A 19,360-nucleotide genomic window follows, 5' to 3' on the forward strand; every position below is an offset into this window, starting at 1 on the left:
AGTAACTTCACTTTGTGACACCTGTAAATCAGGTGTAAATCAGCCATTCCAGGCACTGATAGCTGTGTTTTTTGGTATGATCAGCTTCTGAGCTGTGACAGTTCTCATGGGACAAGAAGGGCACAAAGGAGAAGGCTGGGTATTCAGCTTTCACCTGGTGGGAACAGATCTGATCACACTGGGCTCCAAGAACACCATGGCACCAATAACACTCAGACAAGGGGGAGCAAAACCATGTGTAACCCAACTGCAGAGCCAAGAATATTCTACACAATGGTAACAAAAGCTGAATCTTAAATCCGTGTTTTTAGATAAAATTCTTGCCTACATTAACTTGAAATTAATCTAAATCAAACTCACTACCCCTGAACATCTCTTCAACTCCTAACAAACATCATAGCCAAGCCACTTTGCAATGGAAAAATACATTACAGGGTAATTATCCTCAGGCTTTGGGGGAATCTGAATCCTTAAACAATTTTGCTTCAGCAATTCAAATTTTAAAAAATATTTCTGACAGCAAACCTCTCTTTCTCTGTATAATTTCTTGGCTGGTGGTTCTCCTTCGGATTCCTTGGACTTGCCAATGTTTTGAAACTCCTCCAGCTCCAATGCTTTCTCTCTTGCACTTTCTATCACATGTTTTGGGAAAGCTGCCAACTCTGCTACATGTATTCCAAAACTCTGGTCACAAACACCTGGATGCAGAAAAAAAACCAGTTAAGAATTCTTAGAAGACAATATGGCTACACAGAGATTATATGGACATGCTTGTAATAGTTCTCTGTTCTGAAAAATTAGGTGCGTGACATTATTTGGTTCTCCTCAACACTTTCTGATTTCCCTTTCCTACTAAAAATGATAACACAAATAATATGCTCTTATTTAATTAAGCTCTATTAGAGCAGTAATTGCAGAGCTCCAAAGTGCTTCAAGAAGAAATGGAAAACTCTTCAGACAAAGAGAATTTCCCTCTAGTATTTGAATCAAATCGAAGAATGATTTTTATTCAAGTATTTCAGCACGGTCTGTAATTTGCATGTTTTTAATAGGTATCTCTGACACTTACTCTATACCTATATAAATATATGTGTGTGTGTGTGTGTGTGTGTATAGATAAATATTAAATGTTGTATTCTCAATCACCTCACTCCTCCTTTGCATCTGTACCACATAATTCCTCAGTCTCCAGGAGTCATCTTTAATTATATAGAAATCTCTCAACTGTAATTTCACCCTTATTTCAATTAATACACTGCTTATAATGTGTTCGAGAAAAGTCCTCTTAATTGCTCAGAATACGTAAATTATACACAGTTACAAAAAACAATTTTCACTTCAGTATCAAAAGCCCTCTGATAAAAATCTATCAACTCTTATTTGTTTACATTATCATAATTACATTTGTCCTCCCACAGATATTGCTACATCCTTTTAATTCTGGTCTCCAGCAAGGAGTTAAGAATAAATTAATTAGTTAAAAAAAAAAAAACAGCTGTCATTTTGCAAGTGCAATCATCTATTAAACACCAGGTAATCAAAGAATAGGTGAAGGAAAACTTAGTGTTTAGGCTTTTTCTGTTTTATTAACCCTGTAATCTCTCAGGTTTCTTAAAGGAAATGAACCCATTGAAGCAGGAATTAGTCTTCTTGATTTTGTTTCAAAAAGACACACCTGCCCAGACCCAGAGCTAACCCAGTTCTCAGCTCAGAGAATCCTGAGCAGAGGCCTGGAGAACAGTACTCCATGTGTCTCCTCTTCTGGTGGTTTTGTCACTCCTGAAGCACAAAGACATGGTTGAAAACACTGTATAGAAGGTCCTTGTCATGCTTTTGAGGTCTGGTTATACATTTCAAACTACACCAAACCTGCTATTTGTTTCAAAACACAGCTGTATCTGAGCTGCCTACATGCACATCCCTGATGGAGCAAAATAACAACCCCAAAAGGGAAAGAGCACAACATTGAATGCAGAAACTTAGGTGAGAGATGGATATCTGATTGGAGACCAGGTAGTTAAAGATGAAGATTTCATAGTGTTGCATCTCCTCTGACAGAGGTTTAAGTAGATATATAAAAATATTTGTGATCCCATGCTCAACAGCACTTCCAAGAAGATGGATGGAACGAAAAGACATTGTGTGTACAAAGAAAAGATGTGTACGACTAAAAATGGCAAAACTGATTGAAGAAAAATATGAAACTGGGCTTCTACAGTTCTTATCATGACCTGAATGGCTGAATTAATACAGGTTTTAAAAACAAAAGGAGTGGGTTGAAGAAAGAGAACCCACCCAAATGGGAAATATCAGAGGACTTTATTGTAGGAGCTGCTGTTCCAAAGGATGTAGAAGGTTTTGATATAGTGTGTACTGACTCCCTCCTCAACCAACATGCTCAAACTAAGGCTCCTAAAGACAGCTTGTTGGCAGATTCTGTACACCACCATCTCTTGCTGCACAAAAACCACTTGGTATCCATGTACACTTGCAGCAGTTTATGACTATTTTTATTCAGTTCCAATGCCACACTAAGTCATCTTTTAAGCACCAATTTGAGCATGAACCTTCACTTTGTGGAAGGAGCTCAACACGTGCTGGAGAAGATGGGGAACAGCAAACTAGGAAAGAACCACAGACCCCTCCTCTCCAGTGGGCCTGGCTGGGAACCAGAGGCACAGCAATTTGGAGTAATATTCAAGCAAAAACTGGGCATTCCTTAGAAGCATTCCTTACTTCTGCTCCTGCTGCGATTCCCCTTGCTCAAAGCAGTCTCCCACAGCTTTACACCTAACTGCAAGATTATAGCCAGAGGGGAACACAAAATTAGAAGTGGTCATACACGTAATCTAGGGGCAAGAAATGAAGTAATTTAATGAATTTAAAACCAGAAGAAATAAGTAAGAAATAAGCAGTTAGTAATGTCACAGGAGTAAAACCAGCAAGGTATCAGATCCAGGATAGCCAGAGTGTTCTACAGTAACCCTGCTCTACCCATTCAAGTGTTACCTAAGTCATTCCTCCACTGTGGAACTCAGAAGTGGAAAATTAAGAGGTACACAGAGTAAGAAAGAGCACTCTGCCCACATTTTAAATCAAAATCTCAGACCAGAGGTTGCCAACCAAACTGAAATACTCTAGTGAGAACAATCCAAAATCACTGTGGAGTTCACAACTAAATTAGAATGCCATAAATGGGCACACCTCGCAAGCCAGTTAAAGCTTTGCTTTATTTAGCAATAAATACAGGCTGCTGCTGAAGGGAACAAAAACAAATGATGGGGATATAGGGAAGCAGGAGAAAGAGATTAAATTTATACCTAATTAAAAATTGTTTAATTTAATACTGAAAGGAATAACTGGATCCACTAAAAGACCTTAATTAAATACATCTAACTGAAATTATACTAACAAAACAGGCTACTTCTTGTTTTATTGTGATGCCATTTGCTAAAAATTACCCTTATGATTTTTCCTACACCAAACTGCTGTATAAATTGGGCAACATAAGACTAAGTCTTATTACAATGAAATAGACATTATTAAAAAATGTCAGCACATAAAAGGTGAACTCATTCCTTTTAAAAGAACAGTTTAAGAAATGTCTCTTCCATCAGCAGGTTAAAGTAGCTGTTTTAGGAAGACAGAAAATAACCTTCTGGAACCCTTTTCTTTGTCTTTAAAAAAGAAAAAGGGAGCAACTCAAAAGCATCAACCTGAGTAGCAGAAATAGCCTAGACAGCTTAAGAAATAATCATTAACATCATCACCTTCTGTGCTCACACATGGACAGAGCTCCTGTCACACACACTGTCCATGGACAGAGAAAAAAAAAAAAAAAATATTAAACCCCAAGCCTGGAGTTTGAGACAAATTTTGGGGGGGATTTTTTTTTCCATTAATGCTGGAACCCTGGTTACTGAGAATTTTTGAATTTCTGTGCTGACACGCACTGACCCGCAAGAGAACAGTGCAATTAACCTGAAGCTGTAGAGAAAGCTTCCAAAACTGAATAACAGAACTAGGATTATAAGTGTGTAGTTTGAATAGAAATGTGTAATATCACATAGCAAAAAACTTGGAATTTCAAGATTTTGAATATAGTAATATATATAAAACAAAAGTTTTAGAGCAGAAGCTAGTCCTTCTTCACCTTCTTCTTCATGAGTTTAAGTAATGTTGTGTAATTAGATAAAAAAGTTCCCATGGAGGGTCACAAGTAGTTAGTTATTACATTAAAAATAATAATAATTTAAGTGTCATTTCTTAATTAAACAATTTATCCTTAAAAGACCTTCTAGAAAGAGAAATACAGCTCTATTTTTTAATTAGTAAAGCACTGCAGAACTCACAACTTATAAGACTGTAGTATAAATGAAATCTAACAAACATCTAAATCCGAATAAAAAACACTATCTCACACATTTAATCCCAACCTTAACAAAACCAAAAAAACCCAAAACAGAACAAAACCTCCCCACATGAAGATTTTTCTCTCTCAGGGCAACACAAAGCTGAGACCCAGCCTTACCTTCCTTGACACGATAAAGCATGGTGAGTGTGTCATCGCTGGTCAGAGCAGTGACATGGAGGTTATTTACTGTTGGCACTTGGTCAGCAAGAGCTGTGAGCTCATGGAAGTGTGTAGCAAACATGGCAAACCCACAGATTTTGCTGGCAATGTATTCTGAGATAGCCCAGGCTAAGCCAAAGCCATCATAGGTGGAAGTTCCTCTTCCCAGCTCATCAATGATTATCAGGGAGTTTTCAGTTGCTGTCCTAAAAACACAAGAGCATTTGTTCATGTTTGGTAGCAGCATAAACTCTGGATATTGGAGTACCACAAGTTGTGCTGTGGATGCAGAGCATGGAAGAGGCAAAAGACCCTTCTTATTAACAAATATAGTGCAGACACAGCATCACACAGATCATTCCACACTAGGTTCTTGGTCCCATTTAGACTTTGGCCTCTTGGTAGCAACTCTGTATTGACCATTGGAATAAACAAAAGGCTACTTCCATAACTTATGCACCAGCTAAAAATTCTCTATTGTATTTGCATTCCCCCAAGATGAAGGAAGGGATGATGAATCTGACTCCATGTTCTCAGAGGGCTAATTTATTATTTTATGATACTATATTATATTAAAGAATACTGTACTAAAGAATACAGAAAGGATACTTACAGAAGGCTAAAAAGATAATAATGAAAACTCGTGACTCTCTCCAGAGCCCTGACACAGCTTGGCCTGATTGGCCAAAAGAGATAAAACAATTCACACCAGAAACCAATGAAACAATCAACTGTTGGATAAACAATCTCCAAACACATTCCACATGAGCAAAACAGAGGAGAGGCAAATTCCATAATTATTGTTTTCATTTTTCTCTGAGGCTTCTCAGCTTCCCAGAAGAAAAATCCTGGGCGAAGGGATTTTTCAGAAAACATGAATGTGGCAATTCTCCACTAAGACTCCCCAGAAAAGAAAAATCTCAAATGCACCTCTTTTAAGCACCTCCTTTCCCATCAACCCCAACCAAGATAGTCAAACAAAAGCACAGGACTTGCCTGAGGATTGAGGCAGTTTCCAGCATCTCAGCCATGAAAGTAGACACTCCTTTGAGCTGGCTGTCTCCTGCTCCCACCCGAGCCAGGATACAATCCACAATGGTTATTTCTGCAGACTCACAGGGCACAAAACACCCAATCTGGGCCATGAGAACAATCACCCCTGTCTGTCGGATGTATGTTGATTTTCCTCCCATGTTAGGTCCTAAAGAAGAAATTTTCAAAAATTAATTGAGAAAGCATCATCTTTTTACAATTCAACAGCTTTTTAAAGGAGAACAGGCTGTAAATTAGAACAAAGAGTGTTTAAATGTATTACTCTCTTGCCAGAAAAGAGCAGCAAACTTGTCTAACAGGTGCAACAGGTGGCTCCAGGGCTAACAAGGCTTGCTTGTTTGTCTTACTGAATGCTTCTTTTTCAAAAGAAAGGTCATCACAGAAAATCAGGGGCCTTCATAAGTTTTGGGATTTTTCAAAAGTATAAGCAGTCATCTAAAGCATGTGTTCGTGCCTAAAACTAATAAGCTTTAAATTTAAAAATTATCAGTATTTATTTCTGCTTAAGAATTGTAATAATTTGTTTTCACCTCAAGCAACTATTAAAATTTCTCTGTAAAAATGAAACAGCTTAGTTACAGAGTGGGTACAAGCTAATGGGTCACTCAGAGTCAGCAAACCCAGATATTAAGCAGCTAATTGTAACTGAAATACAAATGAAATAAAAAGCATGATCCAGAAAACTGATAATTAAAACCAATTTTACACTTTTGCTAACCAGAAAAAGAAGCGTGTTACCATGCATTGATTCAGATTTTTGATTTTTCTTTTTGATTATGTAAGAAGTGCTCATTAATCATTCTCTAATTTCAGATCTTTGCTACTCAGAATGTATGTTAAGGACATCTGGATGGAAATTAAGATTCAATTAAATCTATAAACACTAAAAATGTTTTAGTGTGTAGTAAAATTATCTTAATTACACAAGAGAAAAGGGTAAAAAATGGTACAGTCATTGAAACATGTTTTGGATTTAAAATCAACTTTAGTACTTCACAAAGAAAACAGTAACAAAGAACAATTGATGCAGAGTGGAATTTTCCAAATCACTTTATCAGGGTCAGGCTTTCCAGCTCCTGAGGTTGCCTGGCTTGTAGAGTTACATTCACTAAGATCTTACTTTAAGGAAGGACTAATTTCTTATTTCCTACTGTCCAGGAGCCTCTCTTTTCTTCACAAATGACTCTTTGTATATCAGTGATCACCTTCTCCAAAGAGTGCACTACAACTAAAACTACATTAACCAATTCCAGTTAGTTTGGATGATGAGAACTATGCCTGTGTGTACAGAAACATATAGAATATCCACAGTCAATGGTAACATTTCACGTGAACACTGTGGAGACTTTTTAAAAAAATATAATCAAAAATAGCAACAAATAATAGCTCACAAATACCCTCCCTTCTTTTCCAGAGCCAAATCTTATTCCTCATGCAGAAAGATGATATCTCAGTAGCTGCTCACCCTTGATGAGAGAAATTATTCTGACAGAATTTTATTAGGTTGCCAATTTGTTTAGCCTGTTGTTGGTTTGTTGTTTTTTTTTTTCTTTTTAAAAAAGGACATCATTATTGGAAATACTCGAGACATTTACAAAGTAAATAACCAACAAAGAAGAGAACAGCATTATTTACCAGTAATAATGTGGAACATCTGCTTGCCCTTCTCAAAGGTGATGTCATTGGGGATGAAGGCCACCTCGTCCTGCACCTCGATGCAGGGGTGCCGGGCCCCTCTCAGCACCATCCTGCCCTGGCCCTTCTCCAGCACCAGCGGCCGCACGTAGGGCACCGGGGCCCCGTTGGACACGTGGGCAAAGCTGACAATGGCATCCAGCTGGGCTATCACATCGTTCATGGTCTGGATGGGCTCTGCATAACCTGGTTTGCACAGAGGACATGGAAGTTCAGGGCCATTAGCTATTCTTCTGCTCCTGCTGAGAAGGTACCTTGAAGCCTACACTGAGCAATACACCAAGTTAATTCATCTGCAGTAACAATTGTCTTCAAGAGGAAAGCCGCCTCCTGGGAGAGTCTAGGATGCAATCCTGAAGTTCCCATGCCTTGAATACCAAGGAGACTTCCTCAGACTAAGGAAAGGAGAGGGTGAGGCCCATGTTGATTATTTTCCTCATCTGGAAATCCAGTAAGTTTCCTTCATGAATAACACATGGCACTCTGATGCTCATGCAAGCAAAGACACTTCAGACACAGCAGCCATCTGTGTTTGTGTGAATGATGGGAGGGAGAGGTCTGTCAGACACAGAGCCTTTGACACCAGGCAAGATGGCCCAGCATCCCCAGTATCAGCTTTTGAAGTTTTGGTGTTTGGTTTTCTTCTGTAAAAGGGATGAGGGACTGGATCTACAGCCCAAATTCCCCAGTGTCTCTTCTGCTTTTGGAGAAGGACAGTAAAGAATGCCCTGTAAGTAGGCAATCTTGGAGCAAAATATATGGAAATAACTTAGGAAACCAGTAATTTTTATTGCCATACAAGCAGTGACTAACTTGATCTTATACAGCATATCAATGTTCTTAGACCTCAGGCACCACTCCTTCAGCTCTCTGTTGTCCTTTACCTCTTCTGCTGTCTGGGTGAAGATGCCCAGAGTCAGGGAGGTAGGTGGAGGACAGATGCGGCCTTTATGGCCTTAATTTTGTTCCTATTATGGGATTAGCATTTGCACACACCTCATCACTGCACATCTGCAGCAATGCCAAGAAATGGTCTGGCTACAGAAGACAATTCATATTTCAAACTTTTAACAGCTGTCTGAAAGCCACAACTCACTTTTGACACCAATTCTTTGGGCAACATTACAATTTTTCTCTGTGAAACACCCTCATAGAAACAGCAAGTCCCCCCTCCCAGAACTCCAGACTGTGACACAGATCAACAGTGGCATACTCACCTGAAGCAATGTTAATGATTTCCTTAACAATTGCATCCTGAGCCTCTTCATACTCTTCCCTGTTCTTTATATACTCCTCATTGATGGCACTCAGTTTGCTGTGAACAAAACAAGAGTATCTAGAAGCTGTGATGCTCTGCCTTCACCTACAGTGCCAAACTTTGGCCTCCTCATCTGAGTCTATTCCAAGTGTCCCCAGCTGTTTTTAACAGCAAGGCTCAGCACAAAGACCACAAAGCAACTGACCAACAATTCAGCCACACCAAGGCAGCCTCAAGATTAATTCCAAGTCTAAGATCACCCATAAGGGCCAAACCAGAAATTCTAGCATCAACACATGACATCATTTATGTTTGTTATAGAACTGCTGTGTGATAAGAACTGAATTTTTGGCTATTTTGCTACATTTTGCTGCTCAGCAACTGAGTAATTAGCCCAGAGTCCTACAACAGCCTTATCAGATCTGAAGGCATTGACTTCTTTCATTTAGTAAAACCCTAAGGTAATTACTGTCACTATGAACAGGTTCTGATCTTCCAACTAAGGCAGGCTGAAATAAAGACAAAAGTTTAAACAAGTTTTTGTTCTTCTCAAGCTTGTCTCCTAAACAAAGAACAAGAGCCTGCAAGACTGAAAAAGAAACACACCCAAGTAGTGTGCCCACACTACAGGCAGAAGTCAGTCTTGTGCTTCAAGTACCACCTACAGAAGCAACTATAACTTAACTAAGCACAGAGAAGTCTTTTTTATTAGTGATGCACGGGCTACCTCACTAAGGAAAAGTAACAGATGACAAAGTACAGGTTCTAAGTACATCTTCTCACTTACAGAAAAGCCTAACTTCATCAAACATTTAGATGCACAACATATTTTGAACCAGGAAAAAGCTGTTTTACATTTCAGGGATGTTTTTAAAAAATATCCTCTGAGCAAATGTTAAAACAAAATGCAATTAAGGCTTACACTTTGTTCATTTAAGTAAATTGGTGTGAAATACACCAACACATTGGCTGGTGTGAACCAATATGTTTGCCCTCCTTTTCAAAGATAAGGATTTATAACTATGGAAGTGAGTGATTAACAGAAAGAATTCTCTACACCATCAAGAAGCTGAACACAAGCCAGCAGTGTGGCCCTGAGGCAGAAAAGGCCAAGCTGGCTGCTCTAGCTAGAGTGGACTCAGCATGTTAAAGGAAGTCATTCTTTGCCTCTACTCAGCACTCCTGAGATGACATCTCTGGTTTTGGGTTTTGTCCTCCCAACACTGAACCTGGAGCAGATGGTCACCACAAAGGTACAGAGCTGGAGCACATGGCACACAAGGACCAGGCTGAGAGAATCTGGGGTCAGCTGGGAGGGAAGAGGCAACAGACTCTCCTTGGAGGTGCAGAGCAAAAGGAGGAGATCCTAAGATCCCAAGTTTTTGTGAGGAAAATTCTCATTAGATCAGATCAGGAAAGTTTTCATAAACACTAATTCAGCACTGGAACTTGTGCCCACGAGGCTGTGAAGAGGATTGGCACTTGGGCAAAGCCTTGGGCTACCCCACCTAAGCTTGAGATAGGATCTAATTTCCAAGGTGCATCAGCTTTGAGTAAGGGATAAGAAGCAGCCTTCAACCTGAGTTACTACCAATTCTGCACATGCAACTTTCTACTTTGTTTACTTTGTGTTAAAAACCCTGAAGAAGAGAGAAACATCTGATGACTGATATAGCCCCTGCTCCTGCTAAAAAGCTCTAAAGGAGCTAAAATTCAACAAAATATATAGACTTTTCAGCTGATCTGTGTCAGAACTGCTGTCCAGACAAGGACACACTGAAACAGCCTTAATGCAATTAGACTGAAGACTTAAATTTTTTTTAACAGCTCAATTAAAAGTGCCAGAGAATTGAAGGTCAATACACAGGACTAACAGAAATTAGAGAGGATTTGGAACAAAGGGGGAAAAAAAGGTAATCAGCAGCAAAACTCTGCATGTCACATTTGGTGATAAACATAAATAGCTCTTTCCCTGCTGCAGCTTGTGTCTGTATAAACACTCACAGTAAAAGCAATTATGATACTTGCTGCAGCTAAAACAGAGAAATTAGCCCAAGTCAAGGGACCAAAAATAGACAACAGTTGGCAACATAAATGGGGAATTCAGCTTTTAACATAAACTCTAAGCCAGTCCTGCTCACTATTTCACTCTGTGAGCCATTTAAAAATGTGACAGTTTGTAAGGAATCCAGTTTATCACCATGATTATAAAGGAACAATTATATTATTTTCAGAACAGGCTTAAAAAACCACCAATATCATCTCATACCTGTTAGTAAATTTCACACCATTCTTCTGTGTATCAATGATTCCATATTTTGAATTGTTACGGAGAGCTTTTTCCTCCTTACAAGTTACCCTAAAGTGATGCCCAAACTGTGAATTTGTCTCCAGTTTGATACTTTTGCCAGCTTCCAAACCTTTCAGATGAAAAGAAAGCAAAAGAAACCAGCTGTATTATCACAAATCCTGCAGCCCGTGCTATTCCTGCTCACAAGCCCTCAGTTCCCATGATTTAGCCTCTCTTACATGACCTAATTGACTGGACCTGCTTTTGTTCTGTACAGCTATGAGAAATACCTAGACCAAACACAAATATATGGATTCATTCTCTGCTCTTACTTTAAAATGCTCTCAAACTGCACATTCAAATAAGGCTCTCAATTATTGCTGTGAATTCTCCAGGAAGCTGAAAAATGCAAGGACATTCTGCATTGCTGCTGTTAGCACAGCCCCTCTACTCTTGTGATCCTTCAGCTAACACATAGCTCTGTTACAAGATTTCTCATTCTATCCCTACACAATCTTGACTTTCCTTCTTCTCATCCAGATATCATCTTTACACTAAAAAAAAAAATCAAAACAACAACAAAAAAAAAAAATGCAAGCTCTTAAAGGTGTAACCCAAAATAAGTATAGTGTTGTCAATTTTCCTTGACATATTTGCATTAAAAGTTGGTGGCTTTTTCTTTTTCTTAAAGTTGCTCTTTCAATGCCCAATCCATCAGCTGCACATGGAATTTTCTGCACAGGGTAATCAACACTTTAAATGTCTCATTTGCTTATGAATTACATTTTGCAAGGAACATAAAAGAAAACAGAATGGACACTCAGGATAATGCACAGAAGCGGGGGGGAAGTCTCAGTGCAGGTCCTTAAAGAATGCAGAACAGAACTAGACTTAGCCAAGAGTTTGATGAGTTACAGCTCTACAGAATGGATTCTGCAACAAATATGATCACTTCTGAAAGAATTTGGAATACTATTTAAAAAAAAAATTAAGGGCAAGTTATAAACCAAAAATCCCTCTGTTTTCAACAGCTTGTACTGCAACAACCAAAGCCCAACTCAATAACATAATACTGCAAACGTCCTTTAACCCTTTAACTTCTTTATAGCAGTTTTCATCACCTGATTGCAAAACATTCCACAAAGGAGACATGAATGAAAGGCAGCTCCAAACCCTACCTAGTTCTTTGGCTGCAGTCTTTAGTAAGGACTGCATTTTTTCTTCCAGTTCATTCATCTTCTCTCTTAATTCTGTTAAATTAGGATCAAAAGAAGCCTTGACAAGAAATTCATGATTTTCCACCTAGAGAAAAATAACAAGAAAAAAAACATAAGCAATAAAAAAAATCTTCCTGATCATACAGAGTGAAATGAATTTACTTAATAATTCACACTCAATTTTTTATACATATATAATGTTGTCATGCAATGTTGTTTGTGATAGTTGGTGTCTGGTTCAACTGCAAAACAAACACATCTCAAATACTTGTTTTCTCACATAATGTACTTCAAACACACAAAATATACCAGTTTAACAGACTCCTTTCTGCTGAAATGGAGCTGTCTGCACATTTATATGCAAACAAATGACTGAGCAGTAGGCAAGGCAAAAAGGGAAGCCAGAGGGAATGAAATTGTCATGTACAGGATCTGTCTGCTACCCTGGACTTGGGCAGCTAATCAAGATACAGCATGGGGTGTTTCAAAACAAGAAGCCTTTGGAAACTGAACTTTCTGAATCAGTAATTTCTGCCCCAAAAGAGACTCCAGAGGCTTAGGAAGGAACCTACAGAGTGTCACCAAAAATCCTACCAATTTCAACCCAGCTCTTGAGTGGAAAAGCAGACATGGTTCCTTCTGAACTTAAATCTTCAGAGGCAAGGATGAAGCATTTCATCTTTTTGTTGTATTTCATCTTTTTCCTCTCCCTTCCCTGTGCTTCCACTGCCAGGTGGCTCTGTACCAAAAGCACCACCAAACTTTGAAGTTGCCCTGACTTGAGGAGGAGGTTGGAGTAGATGGTTTTTCAAAGGCCCCTTATGATTCTGTGATAAATAGGAATGGAAGTGACAGTTTCTCAACTTTTATTACAGCTAGGTAAATGAATAACCATATCCCACGCTTTTTGAACTTAGATGTTTCTTTTTATATTAGAATGGATTATTGACATAATTTAGTTGCTATGACAACCTATCCTTCAATTGCACTTGGAATAGAACTGCCTATTTTATTTGAACTCCCTCAAAATCCAAGAGGAATTTCAAGTCAAAGTTCAGATTCTAGTGTTCATAGGGACAAGGTTTATTCTTCTGCTAAAACCAGTGTTGGCTTATCTATAGACATTTTCCAGCACCTTGGAGGAGGAAGGAAATCAAACTTAACATGCCAGATTCTATGGGATTTGACTAAAAATAACTGACTTGTTATTCTGTTTAGAAGGACAACAAAACATTTTTAAAGTAGAACCTGAAAAGAAACTTGAAGAGCTGGACTATGAAGGGTGATGGCTTAAACAGCTGTTACTTTTAAAGAAAACAGAGTCCCAGGGCACACAAACTGCATCAACAGATGGTCTGTAACTGGTATAAAGCTATAAATTTCTTCATTACCATACATCACAAATTACAGCAACGTGTCAATCAAACAAATCCTTCCATAAACAGCAAAATGCAGTTGATGGATGCACAACAAATACAAAGAAAGAAAAGGCAGCACTCCTGCCTTTGGAGAAAAGTGTGCACATTCAAAATTTTTAACCCACTGCAGTTCTCACAAGTTCAACAAATGGCCCTCACTACCTTGTCTGGCACATATTCAGGTAGTTCTCTTATTTCTACAGTCAGCTGAGACCTTCACTTAGGATAATCCTAACCCCTGGTTAATCAAAAAACCTGAAAATCCTAAAAGACTCCTCAGGTAATAAACAAACCCTGGGCTACATTCTGGATTTGAGACATATCACTGTAACTTTAAAAATGCAAAGTAGAGAAATGACAAAATTACTTCTCCACTTTTAATACTGATGAGATCTTTAAAAAATAGTTTCAGGTCCACAACATCAATGCACGCAAAGCATTTTTTCACTGGCTAGATAATTTCAGATAGTGGTTGAATATCCTGTTGAGTACCCTGATATATTAATAACAGCCTTCATATATTTCTAAATGCAGAATATATTTCTATATGCAGCTAAATTATCACTAGCTACTTAATACAGATGATCAATTAAATTTAGTTCATATAGAGCAGATTGCAAAGCTCAATAAGCAACTTTAACTGCTGAGTAAACTCTGCCTACACAACATTTCATACCTTTTCCATGTCCAATGTTGTTTCTATCATCTCCAGAAACTTTGAAAAGTCAGAGCAGATATCATTAAGAGGTGTTATAAATACAGCCAACAACAACATCTGGTGAGCTCCTGTTAGGAACAAAAAAAATTATCATTCACAAATCCCCACAGATTTACCAGAATTCACTTATCCAAGATAAACAACACAACTGCTAAGCTGGTTAATTTTACAAAGATGGGCTATGACTATTTCACTGAAACACATGTACCTTGTTCTAAAATTGGCACTATCCCATCTACATTCTGATTAAGCTTGTACCTATTCTGTCACCCTTGTTCATAAGTGGGGGTATTAATCCCCTTCTACTGTGAGTAAAACAACAAACAACAGTATAAAAGCAAACCCATTGTCTGAATATTACCAATTCTTGCACATAAGTTGACATGCCTTCTACAAAAAAAGTAGGTCTTATCTCCCACACTCACAGCTTTTATTTCTTCTTAATAAAATATTACATAATACTGGGAATATTTGGTAATTACAATATGGACATAGCAACTGAAGTGTATGTTATCAGCTTTTGTTTTCCACAAAAAAAGAGCACATATAAAGACCAATTATAACCAGATCTTTACAGTAACTTCCTTCCACTAGACAGGAAGGCATCCAAATGAACAGAGATACTCTGTAGCACCAAATCAAACTGCATGGAACACATATTGGCTGGAAGTCCATGGCGCACCAAAAGCATTGAACACCAAGAGCAGCTCACAGTTAAATTAACATGCACAGATATTGCCAAATTTGTGAAGGAAGTATTTTGTGCAAGTACACATAAGCTACAAATAAGCACCTATATCCAGCAGCCAGCTGTGGAAATTTTCTGTCAGTAAATGCATGTTTATATCTTTGCAGCCACTTCACGTTATCATTTAATCACAGAAAATTAGCATTATTGACTATATGATTTACAAAAAATGGCACAAAATGAATCCAATACTATGAGCTTAGACTCACTGAATTATGTACAGAATCATGTTGCTGCCTCTAATGTTTACAGGCAAGGCTTTGCACATGAACAGAGAAATACAGAATCAAGCTCTGGATATTCCAGAGCCTCTCAATTTCTTACCAGACTAAGAAAAAAGTCCTAGCCTTTCCTAAGAAAAAGTGCCATAGAAATTTATAGAAAAAGTGACACAGAAATTTATAGAAGTTACACAGTGAGGACACGATTACCCAAGTGAATCTCTCCTCTCTTAGTTGAAGTAGAAAGAAAAAGTTTGGTTTCATTTCTTTTCCTACCATGCCTTTTTGCTTCCCCAGTTCCTCAAAGTTTTAAAGTGAAAGCTCTAAACTAACATCTATTAATAGTGAAAAAAATTACATATTGTTGAGAGATTACTGGACTTGCAGAAAATGGGAGTTTTCTGCTGACTAAAAATATTCAAAACCAAGCGATATGAAATAAAGATTGTTTTCAATTCCAAATTTCTTGCTTGCTCTCTTAATATCTTGGGTTTTTTTCCCCTCCTGTAAGAAGACTCATCTAAACAAACCTATAAATAAAAGCAGTTAACAGAGAAAGAGACTGAAGAGCAGAAAAAGTCTCATGTCCATGCTTGTCCAGAGTGGGCGTAGCAGCTCCCAGTGCTCCAGCTGAGAGAATACATGGCACACACAATGAAATGAGCTTCAATATTCCTGAATCAATGAAAAACAATCATGCTTGAACTTCAAGTAGCTATTTTAATTTGTTTTCTTGAGTAGGGAAGTTTCATGATGCCATTTCATTATTTAAACTTGAAGGGCACACCTCGGACACTATAGGGAGATGTCACATTCAAAAGTTGGAATATATTAAAATCAGAACACATTAATTTATTAAGTCAATAAAATACTGATGTATTTATATACATTCATTTATATGGGTCCAACTGATACACTGCAAAATTTATTTTCACTTTTAATCCAACTTCAAACTTGGGATCCAGCACTTGAAGGAAGTAAAACAGTGGAGTCAGCAAATAATGGGGGTTTACAAAAGTTACTTGCACATGCTTTTCCTAAAACACCTGGCATTACAAGAATATGAGCAAGAAATACCACTGAAAAATCCTAAATTAAACTCCAACATGTCTTGCACCTGTATTCATTAACTCATAGAAAAGATGCATAGTAAAAAAAAAATGTTCTTTTGCACCTACTCAACATTATTAGGATGGAAAGTAACCACTGAGAGAAAAACTAATAGAGCCATGCACCATCAAAAGCAGAGAAGCACATTGATCACAGAGCCTATCTGTGCCCAGGTGCAGTTTTTAATTTAAACCATAATTTACTTACTGAAGCACAGACAAGTGTTTATTACACATGTTAAAGACTTGACTATTAATATGGTTTAAAAATGTTGTCTGGCAATTAAAATAAAACACTAATCTTCAGACTTGAAACACACAGTTAGTCTGGCAGCAAAATGACACTGCTCTATCCAGGCAAAACAGACAAATCCCAATGATTAAGTGCACCAGTCATTTTGATAGTGCAATGGAAAGTGGGATAAAAGGAAAAGAACAATGGAAACTGGGATAAAATACAGTATAGGTTTTCTACAGGTAGATAATATCCATATGGTGCAACATCTGTCTGAAACACTGAATTTCAGACAGATGTTGCACCATATGGATATTATCTACCTGTAGACAAAGGGGAGACAAAGGGGACTCTGCAGACCTAGTCTGGGCTCTTCTAAAGCATTCAGCATGGTGTCACAGGAGGTGCCAAGGTGTAAGGTTTATGCCATAAGAGTGCAGATATAGAGGACATCACCCACTTGCAAAAGATGAACAAGCTGAAAGGACATCAGTTCCTCCAGGGCTAACAGAAGCATTTATCTTTTTAAGATTTATGACTTCATATTAATGCAGAAAAGAAGTTGCTTTTAAGTGTCACTAAAATATACAATATGGAAGCTATCGGTAGCTTATACTGAAATAAGATAAATCAGAAATAGATCAACACTTTGAAAACCGGGCTAATAGAAATGAAGTAAAATGCAATGCTGAGTAAGATGACACGTTGATAGATAAATGTGTTTCCACTATGAATAAAGAATAATCAGTTGGATATGACAAAGGATGGGAAACAGCCAAGTTTGATCACAACAGGCTGTAAGACATCACTACAACAGTCTGGGAAAGAACAGGACTCAAACAAGCAGTAAGGGATATTCAGTCACTGTATACAGCATGGTAAAAACACACCTGACACCCAGCACACAATTCCTGCATCCTGCATATTTACAGACTTAAAGAGTGTTTGTTTGAGATGGGAAGGAAGATGCTTCAGCAGCTTCTTGAAGACAGAAACCTTGTAAGGACCCAAATTTCATGCCCCAGCAATCTGAGTAATGAACAACTGCTCCCTTTTGCCAGCTAGAGCAAAATGATTTGATGACTCAGAGTTCTTTCCCATCTTATGCAGACTTCTTATGGCCAAACCAGAAAAAAGCCATCTTCACTCATCACCCCCCTCCTCACCTTTCACCATCCATAAAAACAAGGACTTGAACAAAAGAATTCTTCCTTTGAGGGAAAGACAGTCACAGCTGATGGCTTTCTGGTTGTTCTTTATCCCCATAGCTGCTCTATATCCCCACAGCCATTCATAGGCAAGGGAGTTCTGAAACTGGCACATACTCAGAATTGTCAAAAATCTGACTTTCCACCCCTTGAGGAGATATAACATTCTGTACAGTCAGAAAGAAAGAAATTACCAGATCCAGTCTGAATCACTCATGTACATTGAAAATTACCAGACCATTCATGTACTTTGAACAGGTGGCACAAGTACAAAGAAAAATAAAAATAACACACTACCTATTTTAAACTATCTTTAATATACTGCTGGTGATTGCCCTACTAAGTCCAACTGATTCATGTGTAGAACAGGAAGAACCTTTTGCAGTCTATTAACTTTTCCATATGGTGAGCTTAGCATTTGCCTTACACACTTGCTCCTCAAAATTCTAAAAATGGAATTGTTTTCCTACCCCAGGGGTATGACACAGGAACTCTGCTGATACCCAAATGGCAACTAATATAAAAAGAAATGAAGACAGGAAGCCAGCATTCTGAACTAAAACCTCAGTATAGGATGGGAAGCCAAGAGCTCCATGTCAAGGCTAAAACAACCAGAGTCTGTTTGGAAAAGCAAAATGGACACAACTGAGGCAGCTGAAGAGTGACAGCTCTTTAAAAACAAAAACAAGCAAAAGAGTTACATCTGTCAGCTCCTTCAGAGTTTCAGATCTTAACTGCTCTTGGAAATAACACAGACAATAACCAAAACCTGTTTTATTTTAAGATTAATATTGTAGAAGTTTCATTACTTGAAGTTGTAAAACTGTAGTACAGAAAAGCATAAGACACTGGGTAGCTTTATTTTCTACTCAAATAGAGGAAAGAAATTTTTGTAACCATACCATTTCAAACAACATTTGTTTTTCAGGCTTTAGTGCTTGCTTCACACAGAGGGAATTTCTAACAAATTAATGGGCTTCAGTAGAAATGAGCTTTCTGGTAGGTTATAACTGCTATTGCTAAATTGAATGCTGATCATATTTTGCATTTTCTTGGTAATACACAGAAAAGGAAAAAAAAATAGCAGCTTTTGTACTTTCTAGACTTGCTTCTCATAGCATTGTGCTTCCTACTAATGAGGACTGGAGGAAATCCTGCCATGTTACTTGTATCAAACACAGAAGAATTATGATTAGAAAAAAGCCATTTGAGTTATACCACTAATACTTAAACTGGGGAGATTTTGTGTGTAATTACAACCCAAAGTGGATGACAACACTACTGTATCAATGGCATCTTGTTTGTAAGATCACAGCACACCCACAGTTGGTCAGGAATTCCTAGAGACAAGTCCATGTCAAAGATTCCCACACCACCACCCAACAGTTCAAGCATCTCAGCTACACATTAATTGGAACACATTTTCCTGCAAAGATTTGGCCATGAATATTCTTAAGTATCTGATTGGCATTTTGGAATTTCAGCTCATTTAAAATTTAAATGTGTTTAAGCTTTATTTCTGCAACCTAAGCACACTGAGAAAAAAAGATTTGGAAAATCTTTGGATCAAATTTTTGGAAAGCTACATTCTATTTCTTTGCATCATCAGTACACCCC

The 19,360-nt window shown here is 37.9% G+C and overlaps 1 protein-coding gene across 1 annotated transcript in view; it reads right to left on the bottom strand.

Annotated features, from left to right (window-relative positions):
- The window catches only part of MSH2 (mutS homolog 2), a 45,935-nt gene that overhangs the window by 1,924 nt on the left and 24,651 nt on the right, over window positions 1-19,360 (bottom strand). The window contains exons 8-15 of the mRNA XM_050972490.1: window positions 14,181-14,290; window positions 12,048-12,171; window positions 10,849-10,999; window positions 8,539-8,636; window positions 7,262-7,507; window positions 5,570-5,774; window positions 4,532-4,779; window positions 526-698 (exon numbers count right to left, since the gene is read on the bottom strand). Coding sequence (XP_050828447.1) covers window positions 526-698; window positions 4,532-4,779; window positions 5,570-5,774; window positions 7,262-7,507; window positions 8,539-8,636; window positions 10,849-10,999; window positions 12,048-12,171; window positions 14,181-14,290 — 1,355 coding nt within the window. The remainder of the gene's footprint in view (window positions 1-525; window positions 699-4,531; window positions 4,780-5,569; window positions 5,775-7,261; window positions 7,508-8,538; window positions 8,637-10,848; window positions 11,000-12,047; window positions 12,172-14,180; window positions 14,291-19,360) is intronic.

This window comes from Serinus canaria, chromosome 3 (assembly GCF_022539315.1).
Source record: "Serinus canaria isolate serCan28SL12 chromosome 3, serCan2020, whole genome shotgun sequence".
In the NCBI taxonomy this organism is placed as follows: Eukaryota; Metazoa; Chordata; class Aves; order Passeriformes; family Fringillidae; genus Serinus; species Serinus canaria.